General features: G+C 38.6%; 1 protein-coding gene across 4 annotated transcripts in view; it reads right to left on the reverse strand.

Annotated features, from left to right (window-relative positions):
• The window catches only part of myo1b (myosin IB), a 274322-nt gene that overhangs the window by 54707 nt on the left and 202235 nt on the right, over positions 1 to 17380 (reverse strand). For all 4 annotated transcript variants that reach the window (XM_072261652.1, XM_072261653.1, XM_072261655.1 and 1 more), the window contains one exon: positions 9948 to 10052. In XM_072261652.1, the coding sequence (XP_072117753.1) occupies positions 9948 to 10052 (105 nt within the window). The remainder of the gene's footprint in view (positions 1 to 9947; positions 10053 to 17380) is intronic.

Genomic DNA, 17380 nt, shown 5'->3' on the forward strand with positions numbered 1-17380 from the left:
TTCCCATTCCATTCCACAATCCAAGTCAATTTCCCATGCGGTTCATGGGAAACCATCCAGGAGCAAACTCCATAGCACAAGGTCACTTCGGTCACTTTGATGCATGCTGCCTTTTTTTTCCAAGACAAGCCATTTCTTGAACAATGCTTTCCTAAATAAATATGAAAATTTTCTAAACACCAACTGACATAGATAGATGTTTTTTCAGGTGAAAGATTTATAATCTGTTATCTTTGTAAATAATTTCTATGCAAACATTAACACTTAAATTCAGAGTGGCATGAATTGAGAGTGTAAATGTCACTGTAAATGTAGCATCTTCTGTGTACTACTTACAGATTTTATTAAAAAAAAGAAACAGAAAAAGGACTAAAGAAAACAATGGTTTGAACAGAGTGGGGAAAAAGACACTGTAAAAATTACAGGAAGCACAGCAGACATGACAAGGTCCTACTTAGAACAAAAACAGAGTACAAGTACCTGAAAGGAGTCTTTGCACAGCCATTAGTAAGGCATCAATAGCAGCAAGCAAGAAAAGGGTTCAAAGGGGCTACAGCACAGAAAAAGAACACAGATTTAAAAGACATAGTAGCATGCAGTCAACAGCTTTGTGGGAAGTATTAGTTATTTATTACACTCTGGGTCAACATACTATTTATGTAGTCAAATCTATCTTCAAAAACATAAAACCTAAGATCTACATCAGAAAAGGCTGCATAATCTTGACAGCTGGAAAGCTTCACAGAAATGTAACAAGGTGCATTTATGAACAGATGCTTATACTGGCTTATTTCATTAAAACAATACATAAAATGAAATGCTTTCCGTTAGTAACATATATTGAAATCTATATCACAGCTCCAGGTGCACAGATCACTTTTAATAGTTTTTATATATGCAATGGATGCTGGTGACACATGGTTTCATATTCCATCTCTGCCAGTTTGCTTAGATCGCAAACGTGATTACTATCCTGGTGTAAATAGACTCCTTTTTATCCCACCATTCTAGTTCAATCAACAACTTCTGATGTGCACAACGGTGACATTTTTACTGCCACAAATGAAAGAAGAGAGGATTTTTCTCTTTGAGCAGCCATTTACTTCCAGCTCCTCATCTTTTTCTTAATTTTTGACCAGGCCCCTGTGTGTAGTTGCTTAGTATACTGTAGCCAGGTATAGACTGTGAAACAGAATGAACCAGGCATACGGAATGATCATCAAGGGATTTTTTTAAATCTACTTTTTATTTGAAGTTTCATTGCATTCTACCACTCAGAAAGCACTTACTCTCAAAAGTAATTTAATTTCTTCACATCATCTCATGCAACAGTTTTAGAACAGAAGTCATTGCCACAGTGAGTGTAATCAAAATTGATACATGAGGTCAGAAGGAAAATCCACTCTCCTGTAATCATCACTAAATTTCTTTAAGTGCCTTATCTTTAAACATCACCTGCAATGGCAAAGGATATCTCATGTCCCAGCATTAAACCTTTGACAATGACAATGCACAAGCATCCACTATAGCCTATACAGTAGCTTCTTCCCAATAAGGTCAACAAAAATAGGATGGAATTATTTAACTTTCACATTTAGAAACACATCTGCATTTTGTCCATCTTCATTTCCTCAGGTTTTGTAAAGATTTAACCTTACACTCTTTTCTGTCTCACTACAATTTGCCTCACATTCATGAATAATTCCCCATCAGTGTCTCCATACTCTTTGAGTTAGCATGCCTTCTGACCCCCTTCTCCATATACTCCACACTACCTTCCACCTATCCATTATCCCTGCCCTTGATTTACACCAACTCCCTGGCATGAAGCACTCAGTACAAACTCACCTTGTCCTTGCACTCAATGCACTTTACCCCAGATGCTCCTCCAACACTTCATTACACTGCTGGACCTCTCTTAATACCTTTCATCTTTTTAGCATTTATTATCAATAATTTCTTCATGAAAACCTCTCTAGTTTTACATCTTTTCCTGATTTAAAAGCCTCTTCATAGCACATTTATTTAATCATGCTTTGAAGTCAGTTTCTCTTTTCTTGGTTCACTGCCTGTTTGCTTTCTTTCAGCCGGCACAGTAAATCTTTACATTGAAGACACCATGTAAGTGGAAGTTGCAGTTTTCTGCTCATGTTCTTTAGGAAGTGGAAATTCTGTTCAACCCTTTCCCTCCAGCATTTCATCCCTTCTTTGACCATCTCATTCTATTGCTGACCATTAAGCTTCTTTTGACTGTGAGAGGGGAAAGAGACAGAGCAAAGCACAGACGGGCTGTTCAACAGTGTTCAGTTCCACTCTGTGGGGCTTATGCTCCTGACTTTCTTATTAAGCAGTGACTTGCACATTTTCATGGTGACTAAACTCTCAGTACTTTCACCAGAACAATCACCGCTCCTGAAGAGATCATGGTGATTATTTGGCATTATTTCCCACCTTGACCATCACCACTCTGAGAGATATTCTTCAACCTGTCAATCATTTCCTTCAAGTACTTTCACAGGCTGAACATGTAAAATTATTATACTTGCTTCAGATTTTCATCACAAAAAATTTAAAGCCCATCCCATCTCTACCGATATGTTAAATAATGCAAGAATTTATAGAATTTGATTTATGAAATAAGCTCCTCTCTAACATTTATTTCCCCTAAATGTACCCCAGTTTTTTGTTGGAAAATTTGCTAGTGCCCAATAATTTCACGAATTATTAAACAAAGCTTACACTTTAAAAGAAAGATCAAGGCAGCTTCATGAGTAAAGAGTTGTCTGAGATGTCACTGTTCAGTAGAATAATGACAGTATCTTTTCCACTGCTGTAATTAAATCTGAGGGATGTGAGGTGCTCTGTAACAATTAGGGAAACAGAATGAAAGAAAATGATCAGCGGAACTAATATTTTAAGGCAAGTTATAAGAAATCTACAAGGGAAGATAAAATTAGTGTCTAGTTTACATTTTGTTACTGTTATTAAAAGTATTTTAGAATTGGACAACTGACAAAAGCACTAGATTCCTTTTTGTCAACTGAATTTGATTCTTTGGGGTACTCGCCACTATAGAATATTCCTAACCCTAGGTAATTTCTAAGTTAAGGACATGTTCGGCACAGCTTTGTGGGCCAAAAGGCCTGTATTGTGTTGCAGGTTTTCTACATTTCTATGTTTCTGTTCCATGGGGTATCTGACATTACAAAGTGAGTCATTGGTCCACTGTGCTCTCTAATTATTCCCATTTATCTGCATTGGCTGGTGGTAGACCTCAGGAGAGCTAAGGTACCGGTGACCCCTGTTTCCATCCAAGGGGTCAGTGTGGACATGGTGGACGATTACAAATACCTGGGGATACAAGTTGACAATAAACTGGACTGGTCAAAGAACACTGAGGATGTCTACAAGAAGGATCAGAGCCGTCTCTATTTCCTGAGGAGACTGAGGTCCTTTAACATCTGCCGGACGATGCTGAGGATGTTCTACGAGTCTGTAGTGGCCAGTGCTATCATGTTTGCTGTTGTGTGCTGGGGCAGCAGGCTGAGGGTAGCAGACACCAACAGAATCAACAAACTCATTCGTAAGGCCAGTGATGTTGTGGGGATGGAACTGGACTCTCTGACGGTGGTGTCTGAAAAGAGGATGCTGTCCAAGTTGCATGCCATCTTGGACAATGTCTCCCATCCACTACATAATGTACTGGTTGGGCACAGGAGTACATTCAGCCAGAGACTCATTCCTCCGAGATGCAAGATGCAACACAGAGCGTCATAGGAAGTCATTCCTGCCTGTGGCCATCAAACTTTACAACTCCTCCCTTGGAGGGTCAGACACCCTGAGCCAATAGGCTGGTCCTAGACTTATTTCATAATTTACTGGCATAGTTTACATATTACTATTTAACTATTTATGGTTTTATTACTATTTATTATTTATGGAGCAACTGTAATGAAAACCAATTTCCCCCGGGATCAATAAAGTATGACTATGACTATTTTCTCTACCCAATCCTCTATACTATCCTTCTTCCACAGTTTTATTTTATATGTCAGTATGAATGTGTTTCTACTACACTTTTGGGAACTGTATTCAAGGTCACAGCAAGAAGCTGTGAAACAAAATACTTCCACCCATTGCCTCTTTTCAACTCTCTTTAACCTCTGTCCTCTGGTTAGCAACCCTTCTGCATTGGCAATAGTTTCTCTCTTTATTTATTCTATCCTCCATTCAGGATCACAAACACCTCTACAAAATTTGCTTTAACCTTTTCTGTTCTAGGAATGACAACCCCAGTTTCTTTATACCTTCTCTATGTGAAGTGCATTTTCCCTTGTTCCATTCTGGTAAGTATCTTCTGTACCCTCTGCAAGACCTTAACATACTAGCTAAAGGAACGTGCCAAAGACCAAACAGATATTCCAACTGAGGTATAACAGGTATATTTGGATTTTCAAAACGCTTTTGACAAGGTCCCACACAGGAGATTAGTGTGCAAACTTAAAGCACATGGTATTGGGGGTAAGGTATTGATGTGCATGGAGAATTGGTTAGCAGACAGGAAGCAAAGAGTGGGAATAAACGGGACCTTTTTAGAATGGCAGGCGGTGACTAGTGGGGTACCGCAAGGCTCAGTGCTGGGACCCCAGTTGTTTACAATATATATTAATGACTTGGATGAGGGAATTAAATGCAGCATCTCCAAGTTTGTAGATGACACGAAGCTGGGTGGCAGTGTTAGCTGTGAGGAGGATGCTAAGAGGATGCAGAGTGACTTGGATAGGTTGGGTGAGTGGGCAAATTCATGGCAGATGCAATTTAATGTGGATAAATGTGAAGTTATCCACTTTGGTAGCAAAAATAGGAAAACAGATTATTATCTAAGTGGTGGCCGATTAGGAAAAGGGGAGGTGTAACGAGACCTGGGTGTCATTATACACCAATCATTGAAAGTGGGCATGCAGGTACAGCAGGCGGTGAAAAAGGCGAATGGTATGCTGGCATTTATAGCGAGAGGATTTGAGTACAGGAGCAGGGAGGTACTACTGCAGTTGTACAAGGCCTTGGTGAGACCACACCTGGAATATTGTGTGCAGTTTTGGTCCCCTAATCTGAGGAAAGACATCCTTGCCATAGAGGGAGTACAAAGAAGGTTCACCAGATTGATTCCTGGGATGGCAGGACTTTCATATGAAGAAAGACTGGATGAACTGGGCTTGTACTCGTTGGAATTTAGAAGATTGAGGGGGGATCTGATTGAAACGTATAAAATCCTAAAGGGATTGGACAGGCTAGATGCAGGAAGATTGTTCCCGATGTTGGGGAAGTCCAGAACGAGGGGTCACAGTTTGAGGATAAAGGGGAAGCCTTTTAGGACCGAGATTAGGAAAAACTTCTTCACTCAGAGAGTGGTGAATCTGTGGAATTCTCTGCCACAGGAAGCAGTTGAGGCCAGTACATTGGCTATATTTAAGAGGGAGTTAGGTATGGCCCTTGTGGCTACGGGGATCAGGGGGTATGGAGGGAAGGCTGGGGCAGGGTTCTGAGTTGGATGATCAGCCATGATCATAATAAATGGTGGTGCAGGCTCGAAGGGCCGAATGGCCTACTCCTGCACCTATTTTCTATGTTTCTATGTTTCTAAGTATTACATTTGTATTTTAGTTAATATCAATCAGCTCTACTTAAAATTTTTTAACCCTAACTGCTAACTCAGCCTTCCCAAAGTTGCAGCCTGGATTGTTAAGTAGTTTTTGCATTTTCAATTTAATTTCTTATTATAAAGCATTTGTATCTTCCTTCTACCACCTTCAAAGGCAACTGGGACTATACATTATTCATAAACATCTTTGCTCCTGCACTGCTTATTAACTATTCCATTTTTTGTTGATATAGACTCTGACCAAAATAAGCCCTTCATATTTCTCTGTACAAAATTTGTCTTACTATATGTCAACTCAATTCAGAAGTCAACATGTCACTGAAATTAGTTGCCTCGACATTATTTATTTTACATTATGGGGAAACCTGGTAATTATTCCCTGTGCACTCACACCAGGCTATTAAAGTGTCATGGTTCTAAAGGTGGCTCCTAGATGTGCTGTCTACTGACACATTTTGCCCTTCAAAATAATAGTGCTTCAATGTTTCTCTATTTATTTATTTTCCCTTACTCACTTTCTCTTTTTGTTGTGGAACAGTTCAACTTCTTCAGTCTTTTCTTCATGGTGTTTTGCATCCATATTTGGCTGTATATACAACATTTTCTTCTCAATATATTTCTTCTGTTTTACTCTTTTTAGCATTAAACATGAACTAGGCCATGAGACTTGGCCATAGATTGCTCAATGCCAAATAAGACATACTTCGGAAATGAAGATAGACTGATAGATGGCCAGGGTATGCAGTCTGGTACTATTCTTCTCAATCATCACAAACCCTATTCAAATGTGGCATTGGTGAGGTCTATGAGTAAATCAGAAACTCAAACAGTAAATCTAATTGACCTTAATGTCCTGGCACTAATAGATGAAAGAGGGCATAAGCTTCAAAATACAAAAATAAATGCTTATTTTACAAAGTAAACCCCAATGCAATCTTCAGTATGAGTCCATTCTGACTGGAAAATGTTGCCTAAACACATCTATTGATGCAGGTCATAGAAAGGTTATAATTCAGTGTTCTATTTTTTGAACTGATATGATCTCAAAGACTGGAAACTTAGAAATCGGTAAGTTTCCAAAAGTAATTTAGTAATGGATCAAACTTATTTTAGAACTCTTAATTGCATGTATATGCAATTCCCACCACATTTAGCAGCAAGCAATTATTGTAACTAAATTCCGCAGTGTGTAACATCTCATGCCAAAGTCAGCTGAAGTCACTTGGCTATAATTAAAATAAAAGCTGCCAGCACTGAGCCAAAGACTGGAGGACACCAAATCAAACCCTAGCCTATGCCAAGTTGGCTATTCTCCACAGCAGCACTGTTTCACATTTTATGGTACGACACTCTGAAATGTTAAATCTGATTTTCTCTTCAGAGATGCTGCCTGACCTACTGAATATTCCCAGTATTTTCTGCTTTTCAGTTTGGATCTCCAGCATCTAAAATGTTGTTACTTTTGGAAAGAAATTCTAAGAGCAGTCTGACTCAAAGTTAGGAAGAGGATAACAAATAAAAAAAAGTAGAAAAGAAACACCTTGCAAATGTATTGGCTGTTTACCCTGCATTACTTGTCCATATTTGTAATACAATAGAAAAAATCAAGCATTCAAGAGAGTAAGGGATGTTACAACACCAAACAGGTTTTTAATACTTACAGCTCACACAGATAAAAAGAAAATGAGAACAATTTGAAAGTAGGCATCAAAAGTGTGCTGTATAATACAGTACTCTCCATTGTCTAAGTAACAGAGAGACATTGGATCTAAATGTATACTGTATATAAATATTGAAAAGGAAAAATTAGATTCAGGATTTTGAATTTCTCCTGAAACCAAATGCAAGGAAGAAATCTGAACTACGTAGATCTGGATTAAGTGGTAAATGGAGTACAGTTTGTACTTTTAGAAAGAATAAAGAGCTAAATGGAAAGGCATAAAATGTACATACAAAGATGTTAATAGTACAATTTTGAAGGGAGTCTTGCAAATGTATTGACTGTTTACTAAGTACTCCAAAAGTGGTAAAGTGAAGAGGAATTCAAAATATGCTTAAAATGATTGAAATATTTTTGATGACAAATTGCGAGAAATATTTTTAGTGGCCACTGAGCTAGTAACAAGGATCATCAGCTGAAATCAATAAGGGAAGCATGAAAGGGAGTTTATAAAACTGTTTTTTTAAACAGAAGATTGCTAGTACATGGAATATACAACCATCAATATTTGAGCCAAGTTAACATTTATGATGGAATCAAATATTCCAAAAGCATAAAAAAGATAAAAGCAAGCAAGTGACAAAAGGAGAGGTTGGTTCATTATGTTTCTATTTTTGCTGTACTGAGAGCCATATCCCCCAACTCTAATTCTTTTCCCCTGTCAAGTTTGGTTCTCTCTAACATTAGAATCTCTCCATCTTCAGCTTCTATTTGTTTACTGAATTCCTTACAAACTGTCCATTCCATTTCTTCCTTTCTTCTTTCCATTTCTCCCTCATCATAATTTCAGTTCCTTTTCTTTCAGTTTCTCTTTTCCATTCCCTTCTTTCTTCACAAAATAAAGAAAATTGCCAATATACTGTTCCTTTACATATTCATGCTCCTCAACAATATTGAATTATTGCATATTTGCCTTTAATGGAGACCTTGCTCTTCATTGTTGGTTAATCACTAAAACCCTAATAGGGAATATAGTTATGAAAGGAAAATGAACATTTATTGAACACCACTTGCATAGTGAACAAATCAAGTACTTGTACATAAGGTGAAGAAAGAGAATGTGTATGCACTATATGTGTGTATGAGAGAGAGCAAGACAGATTAAGTCGCAAACACGAGGAAATCTGCAGATGCTGGAATTGACGAAGGGTCTCGGCCCGAAACGTTGACTGTACCTCGTCCTAGAGATGCTGCCTGGCCTGCTGCCTTCAACAGCAACTTTTATGTGTGTTGCAAGACAGATTAAGTGCATCTTTTACTGAAAAATCATTAAAAATACAGAGTGTGAGGCAGCACAAAGAGGGAAACATCTTACTGTGAGACTATTTAGGCAGATCAGAGCTGCTGCCTAGAAGGGGCAGTGGCAGTGATATTGACAAAATGGGAATGCAGGACAGAATATACATGCAGGACAGAAATATATGTTCAAAACAAAAGGTGTAATTTAATATTGTATTATTAATATACTCCCTACAAACAATACACAGCAATAGCCAGTCACAATCGGAGATGCCTTTGTCAGGTATGAATTTCATTTCCCTCCAACCACAGAAATTCACAGCAAGTCACAGCATTAGCTTACATAAACACTGGTATTTAATTATCAAACAAGGATGTGGGAAATAATTCAGAGATTCTAATATTCCTTACAGAGCCACCACCCTTTGTCTTCCAATTAACTTAGTTTCAAAACTGGAACACACTCAGCAATTCAGGAACAGCTTCTTCCCCTCTGCCATCCGATTCCTAAATGGACATAGCCTTGGACACTACCTCACTCTTTTAATATACAGTATTTCTGTTTTTTGCATGTTTTTTAATCTCTTCAATATAGGTATATTGTAATTGATTTACTTATTTGTTATTATTTTCTTTTCTCTTCTATATTATGTATTGCATTGAACTGCTGCTGCTAAGTTAACAAACTTCACGTCACATGCCAGTGATAATAAACCTGAATCTGATTCTGAATTCATTGAGACTGCAAGTGGTGGATATTACAAATAAGTTGAAATAGAACACGACTGAGCCAACACAGTTCATTGTATAATTATTGTAATATGTATTATTATACAGCATTTAATAAATCAAATCAGGCAGTAAGCATCAATTGGAATATAGTTGTCAGTGAGGCTACTGGCAGATCTGCCTTTGATAGATATACTGGAGAGAAGTTCAGCTCTGGTGATTAGAAATACACAGGTACAAAAGTACCGGCAACCACCTGCACTCACCTTCTCACATTATCTTCAAAAGAGCATGCATTTGGCACTGGCAACCAGAGACGCATTTCTCTAGTTATTGACTGGCAATCAAGAACTGAAAGTCTGATCAATGTTCATCCCATCTTAGTCCAGAGATTGCAAGATCCCTAACTAAAAATAGACTTGCAGTTATGTCGCACCTTTGTTATATCGATTTTTTTTTTACCAGTCCTTTACAGCAAACCAGCTACTTTCAATCTTAACTCCCTGTTACCGCTTCAAATGAGACCAGCTAACTCAGCACAGAATGCGCCTTCCAATATTAATACAATCAATTTCAATGACAAAAACTAGTTATTACCTCTTTGATGTACTCCTCCTGTTCTTCCTTCAAAGTTAGTTCAATGAAGATTTGCTGCAATTTCTCATTGCAGTAGTTGATAATGAACTGCTCAAAGCTATTGTTCTGGAAGAAATGGGAAATAAAAAATAGCCCATGAGTTTCCAGTGTTATATTTACCAACATAATATATTATGTAAATTATATCACATAATATAATATTATATTATGTTATATAATATACTGTATACACAATGTCATATTACCACTCAACAATTAGCTTTTAGCATAGACTGATCACGTACACGAGCAACATAATTCCTGGAGGATTCTTGCATAACAATTCATTAAGGCAATAGTCTAACATAGAAAGCAAACTGCAAATGCCATGAAGCAGATTTATACACATAGAGTAGCTCAGATGAGCTTTTTCTTTTACCTTTGAGCTTCATTACAGCCATATTTAAGAATTAAATAATGAATTAAGAAAATTAATTGCCACATGCAGCAAAACTGCCACTGCAAACAGTTCATACTTACAGAGTTCTGTTGCGAAAAAAAGGAAGAAAATTAAGAAGCATCAGAATATTTGTAAAATGTCCAAATGTCCAGAATCAACTGGTTAATTGGGCCATCGGTTAACCAGGGCAGCCATTCATTTGGAACAACTCTTAAAGAACAAAAACTAAATCATGAAAATAGCTGGGATTCCCTTCATTTATTTGGGACACTACGCTGTTTAGTTGGGGCAGAAGACTGTTGCCGAGCAGTTTCTAACCAGCGTCAGTTGCACACACTTGCATGGCCATTAGACACTGCACCATGCTTAGAGTGATAGTTCTTAAAAAGCATCACTTGCATGTTTTTGTGTTCAAAAAGCAGTGACTTTTGTCACTGATAGTTGGCTAGAAATAAGCAGCAAGACTATTTCAGAAAACAACAGGAATTCTGCAGATGCTGGAAATTCAAGCAACACACATCAAAGTTGCTGGTGAACGCAGCAGGCCAGGCAGCATCTGTAGGAAGAGGTGCAGTCGACGTTTCAGGCCGAGACCCTTCGTCAGGACTAATTGAAGGAAGAGTGAGTAAGGGATTTGAAAGTTGGAGGGGGAGGGGGAGATCCAAAATGATAGGAGAAGACAGGAGGGGGAGGGATAGAGCCAAGAGCTGGACAGATGATAGGCAAAAGGGGATACGAGAGGATCATGGGACAGGAGGTCCGGGAAGAAAGACAAGGGAGGGGGGGACCCAGAGGATGGGCAAGAGGTATATTCAGAGGGACAGAGGGAGAAAAAGGAGAGTGAGAGAAAGAATGTGTGCATAAGAATAAGTAACAGATGGGGTACGAGGGGGAGGTGGGGCCTTAGCGGAAGTTAGAGAAGTCGATGTTCATGCCATCAGGTTGGAGGCTACCCAGACGGAATATAAGGTGTTGTTCCTCCAACCTGAGTGTGGCTTCATCTTTACAGTAGAGGAGGCCGTGGATGGACATGTCAGAATGGAAATGGGATGTGGAATTAAAATGTGTGGCCACTGGGAGATCCTGCTTTCTCTGGCGGACAGAGCGTAGATGTTCAGCAAAGCGGTCTCCCAGTCTGTGTCGGGTCTCGCCAATATATAAAAGGCCACATCGGGAGCACCGGACGCAGTATATCACCCCAGTCGACTCACAGGTGAAGTGTTGCCTCACCTGGAAGGACTGTTTGGGGCCCTGAATGGTGGTAAGGGAGGAAGTGTAAAGGCATGTGTAGCACTTGTTCCGCTTACACGGATAAGTGCCAGGAGGGAGATCAGTGGGGAGGGATGGGGGGGATGAATGGACAAGGGAGTTGTGTAGGGAGCGATCCCTGCGGAATGCGGGGGGGGGGGAGGGAAAGATGTGCTTAGTGGTGGGATCCCGTTGGAGGTGGCGGAAGTTACGGAGAATAATATGTTGGACCCGGAGGCTGGTGGGGTGGTAGGTGAGGACCAGGGGAACCCTATTCCTAGTGGGGTGGCGAGAGGATGGAGTGAGAGCAGATGTACGTGAAATGGGGGAGATGCGTTTAAGAGCAGAGTTGATAGTGGAGGAAGAGAAGCCCCTTTCTTTAAAAAAGGAAGACATCTCCCTCGTCCTAGAATGAAAAGCCTCATCCTGAGTTTTGCTCACTGGGGTTTCAAGCGTTCAGGCCTGGACATGCCAGAGACGGCCAGGAGTGAAAATGGAAAGATTTCAGTAGCCCAAATAGTTAGGAACTACAAGGAATTTAAAGGTGTTGACAATCATTTTGAATGTTACAATGAAAATGAAGATATGGAGGATTCAATCAACTAAAGGCATTTTCAGGAGGCAGCTTATTATTTGCACTAGGTGTCTGCACTGATTTTGTTCTTTTACAGTCAATCTAAAGAAAACGGCAGATGAATTCCTCTGCCAATAACTATTAGGAAGTAGTACATAGTTTGGTAGTACTGTAGAGGTATTTGTAGTGTTCTAATTTGCTCTGTATTTCATTTAAATAAAAAATTTCTTACCCAGTTAAATGGTAGTTTGATTTTTTTTATACCTTTTAATGATTTCCAAGAAATTTCAGCTAACTGGAGCTGCCACTTAATACAGGCCAAAATGTTCCCGATGTGTCCCAATTAACCAGAATCCACTCTGAATACTTAAAATAATAATGTGCCTTTGAAAAACAATTCATAAAGCATATTTCTCAACATGGCATGAAAATGGCACATCATACTATCTTCCTAGCTTTTGCATCAATAACTAGAGCATGAGGGGTTTGTGAAGTAGCTGATAACTAATTCTTGAATACACCCTTGATTACTGACATAATAGAGGACTTATATATCATTCATAGTTATGACACAAGAGTTGTCTTGTAAAATGTTGATCAATAACATTAGCAATGGCTATTTGTCGGTAATGAAGGAATTCTCTATTTCCCAAAAACATCTCATTAGACTTAGCTTACGGAACAGAATTTAGGTTTATGTTTCAGTTTTGTAAGCTAATAATACATTTTAGTCAGTTAATAATTGTCATATATAATAATTATACTATATGTATTAAATACATTAAATAATATACAGTATATATTAAATATATTTCTTACAGAAATTTATAGTGTATTTGACGTATTGCTCTGTACTGCTGCCACAAAACAACCTATGTCAGTGATAATAAATCTGATTCTAATGTTTAACACGGATGGGTAGTGTTTTGGGGAAACTGTGCTTAAATGGCCTCTTGTTATTGCAGCTCTTGCTGACCAAGTAGCATTGCAACCCTTTGGACAAAAATTCTCACAATAACTGCAGCATGTGTCCTCATTGTGCAGCAGCATACATTATCTACATCAATACCAGCAGGAAACAAACATGACGGACAGGTAGGAAGAAAGGGCACATTCAGCATGATTGGAATGAAAATGCCAGGAATTTGGAAACAGAGTGCCCCAGCAATGAAAGCTCTATCCAAGCTATAGTGGCTTTATTTAGAATTAATTCCCAGCTGTGCCATTTCTTAATTAACACCATTCTGACCCTCAGATTAGTCATCCATCTCTGAGCATATGTGGGCCTCCTATTTCCAGTTCCGCCCCAGTGCTCTCTTCCAATGCAAAGCATACAATGGACCCTGCTTGAATTGTGACTATAATTATCAACATGAACCAAGGTATGAGGTCAAAGTAGAGGGTTAGATTGAAGTGATAATGTGGCAGAACTGATTTTCTACTGTAATTCACAACCTGATATATGTCCTGGTACAGGTTTCATTTAAAAATGGAGGATACCAGACATTAAAATCAGCCATTGTGCGAGAATTTTCAAAATGCTCACTATCTTTGCAAAGAAAAACAATTCCTCGAAAATGAAAATGCTCATTGAAAATATGTTTTATGTGCTGTCTTTTGAAATGAAAGTCTCTCAATTGTTATGCATAAAATGCAAAATTTTTAAAGCAGAAAATCAACTTGACAATGCACAAACTTAGAAAATACTTTACTCCATTACTGTTCAGCTTAGCACATATTCATAGGGCAAGATCTTTCAGTTCTCCTGTAGCAAAGTTATTATTTTTGGAACACATTTGGTTCATGCGGCCGTGAATTGTATCATTGACCAAAATTAGGCTCGTGGCCTAAGTACATCTGTTTGATATACAATGCCTTATGAAAGTATTCAGCCCCCAACTATTTGTTCACATAAATGATTATTACAACCAGTAATTTTGATTAATTTAACTAAAAATTTTTATTTGTGAATCACATGTTCTTTTTTCCACATAGTAGAGCACAAAAAACAGGGAAAATTGTAAAACATGAAAAACAAAAAAATTCAAAACCTGAAATGGTCAGCAGTTCAAAAGTATTTATCCTCCTTTGCTCTCTCATAGCTACTGCACCCAGTAGTCTTTTGAATAAATCTCTATTAGCTTTGCACAATGTGATGGAGCACCATTCCTCCATGCAAAATTGCTCAAGCTCTGACAGGTTAGTTGGGGAGCGGCAGTGGACAGCAATATTAAGGTCTTGCCAGAGATGTTAGATCAGCTTAAGGTCAGAACTCTGACTTGGTCACTTAAAGACATAACTTTTCCTAATATTCAGTCACCTCCATGGATGCTCTGGCAGTGTGCTTTTGGTCATTGTCCTGCTGAAAGACGAACTTCAAATCAGATCAAAGTATGTTTATTATGAAAGGGTGTATATATCATACACTTTGAGATTTGTTTGCTTACAGGCAACCCAAACAACCCAATTAAACCATATTTAGTCATTAGGTCCACTCCCTGGAGTAGCTAGAGTAATAGGCCCAAGCCTCAATCTCAAGTTCATCATATTAGCAGGACAAACGGCATGAAACTCACAGACATGACAACCACTAGAGATCAAGTGAAATCAGCCTGACCTTCGCCTCTGCACTCGGACTTCCCTGTCTATCTGGGCCGGCATTTAAAGTTAAATTGTCCAATCACTGAGCAGTGCTTCTCTCCACAACCTGGATCCCGATGCAGTGACACACCCGAGTTGCACAGCCCGAAGGTTCTCGATCTCACCAAATCAGCTCGGTGGTTGGAGCAATCCAAACCGGCACCCGGGGTAGGTGGACGGGCATTGAAACTCTTTCGCATTGACTCCTCTCCAAATCGTTCACTCCAACAGTGACAGCGATAACAACTCGTATGCAAGTGTGTCATGAACATATCGTGCTCCAGCTTTGTGATACACCAATGTGGCTCATCCTTCGAATCAGCTTCGCCTCCGTTTGTTTCTTCATCGTTTGTGGTGAAGCTGGCTGATGCGCAATTTTAAATTTATGCCACATGTACCACTTCGCATTCAGGTCATAATTTCCAATTTAGTCTCATCCGATCTCAAGACCTTCTTCCATACGTTTACAGTATCTTCTAAGTGAAACTTTGCCAAGTCTTTACAGGCAAGGGTTGCTATTTTTTTTAGCCAGAGCTTCTTTCTTGCCACTCTTGAACAAATATCCTTTTTTGTGCAAGGCCTTATAGATTGTGGAGCCATGAACTTCATCTCTAGTTGCAACCACTGACTTCTGCAGCTCACGCAGAGAGACTTAGCGTCACAGTAGCCACTCTTACAGGTGCCATTCTTCTACATCAATAAATTGGGTAGTGAGTTGGTAAGGTAATATATAATATTACACCTGAGGAAAGTTAATGTGGTAATTACAAAGGGGATGAATACCTTTTCAGCCTCACAATTCTGGTTTTTAATTTTTAGTAAATTGTTGACAGGTTTTGGAATTCTTGACATGATACACAATTAGCTAAAAAAAAAAAATCCTACTACTATATACTTTAAATTTAGAAAATGAGAGAGCAAAATGTGAAAATAGTTGTGGGGGCTGAATACTTTCTTAAGGTACTGTATGTGCACCTGAATTAGAATTCAAAGCTCAGCTCCTTTTCAGTGATTCTCTTTCTTTCATACCCTGTACTTACTTTCAAGGTCTTTGCTATATTGTCATCTTTCTGATACTGCTGAGCAGCTGTAGCCAGGTTAGCTGAACAACATCTGAATGAATCTGTCTGTCTCACTAAATTGCATAAACTTTCTTTGTCTTAATTGAATAAAACCTGCTTAATCCTCGGGCATTTTTACAAAACTGTCCGTGACTGTGAAACAATTGCACGCTATTGATATGACTATTCATTCACACATTAACCTTTATGCCCATTTGGTTACTACTTCTTCCTTCATCTTCTTCCCTATTCTTTTCAGTTTGATGGATGTGCTGCACTGTAGCCCTTGGCCCCTTATGGGGCACCTTCTGAAAGAAATTGCCATATTTTAACCAGGCTGCACTATGCATTACTTTTTCTTTTATTTACAAACTTGATATTGAAAAATTAAGACAGTTCAACTGGTCTGTTACTACCAGTTTTCTTTGATTTGCCAATTGAAATCTTTAACTAGCGGCTCCAGTGATCTTCCACTAATCTCTTAGCTGCTTTTCACTATTTCACAGACCCACCAGCCATTCTTCCTCTCATCTGCTCACCATCACTGTGTCTAAATGTCTGCTGAGGTGACAATGAAAGCTTTCACTCTCTCACCATTGATTCACAGTTTAGCAGATCAATCTGAATAAAGAACATACCTTTGACTGACAAGGCAGTCAACAATTAACAACAATCCATCAGCAACATTTGCCCAATCAGCACAATTATTCATTCTATCCTATTTAGGGAATGCAATCCAGCCAGATATGTTGAGTCTGCACCCAAAGATCCTCTGACATGTTATTAATAACCATCTCCTTTAATCCTCACATCAGCACCTTTCACCCTTTACACCTAGATCCCTCTTTTACAATAACTAAAGGAGACCTTTCAATCCCCCAGATCTGTTCATTAATCAATGATTCATCTTAAATTACCTATCTTGGCTCTGAAATTTTATTATTCAATTTCTATTACTGCCAAAGTGAAAATTTCCCTACCATAGCACCAATGGTGCTTAGAGGCAAATACATTCTAGATTTCCAGTCTCATGGAATTAAGACATGTTAAAATTGCTTTGTAATGTTTTAACTCTAACTTTCTTCTTTATTATTTTTTGATGATGTATATCATCTATCCATCTTTCCATTAAATCACCCAGTGGTATCTGATGTAGCTGGTGCTCAACATAAAAGTTTGAAACTCCTATCCATACTTGAAACTACATCAGTGAAAGATTTTACTGAAAAGCTTTGACACCACCATGTAACTTGAGTAACTTTGCTCTGCTTCCCAAACTGGAACTGTCCTCTTTAGATTTGAATGTGTCATGTACAGTGTGTTTTGAAGTACAACAAAATTAGAAAAGTGCTGGAAATTGATACAGCAGTACTTATAAATTTGCAAACCAATGTGTCCACTAATAATAATATATGCAAATACTGAAGTACTAATTTCTGCACCAATAGTAAAACTGTTAACATTCAGTCTG

This window comes from Mobula birostris, chromosome 6, assembly GCF_030028105.1.
Source record: "Mobula birostris isolate sMobBir1 chromosome 6, sMobBir1.hap1, whole genome shotgun sequence".
In the NCBI taxonomy this organism is placed as follows: Eukaryota; Metazoa; Chordata; class Chondrichthyes; order Myliobatiformes; family Myliobatidae; genus Mobula; species Mobula birostris.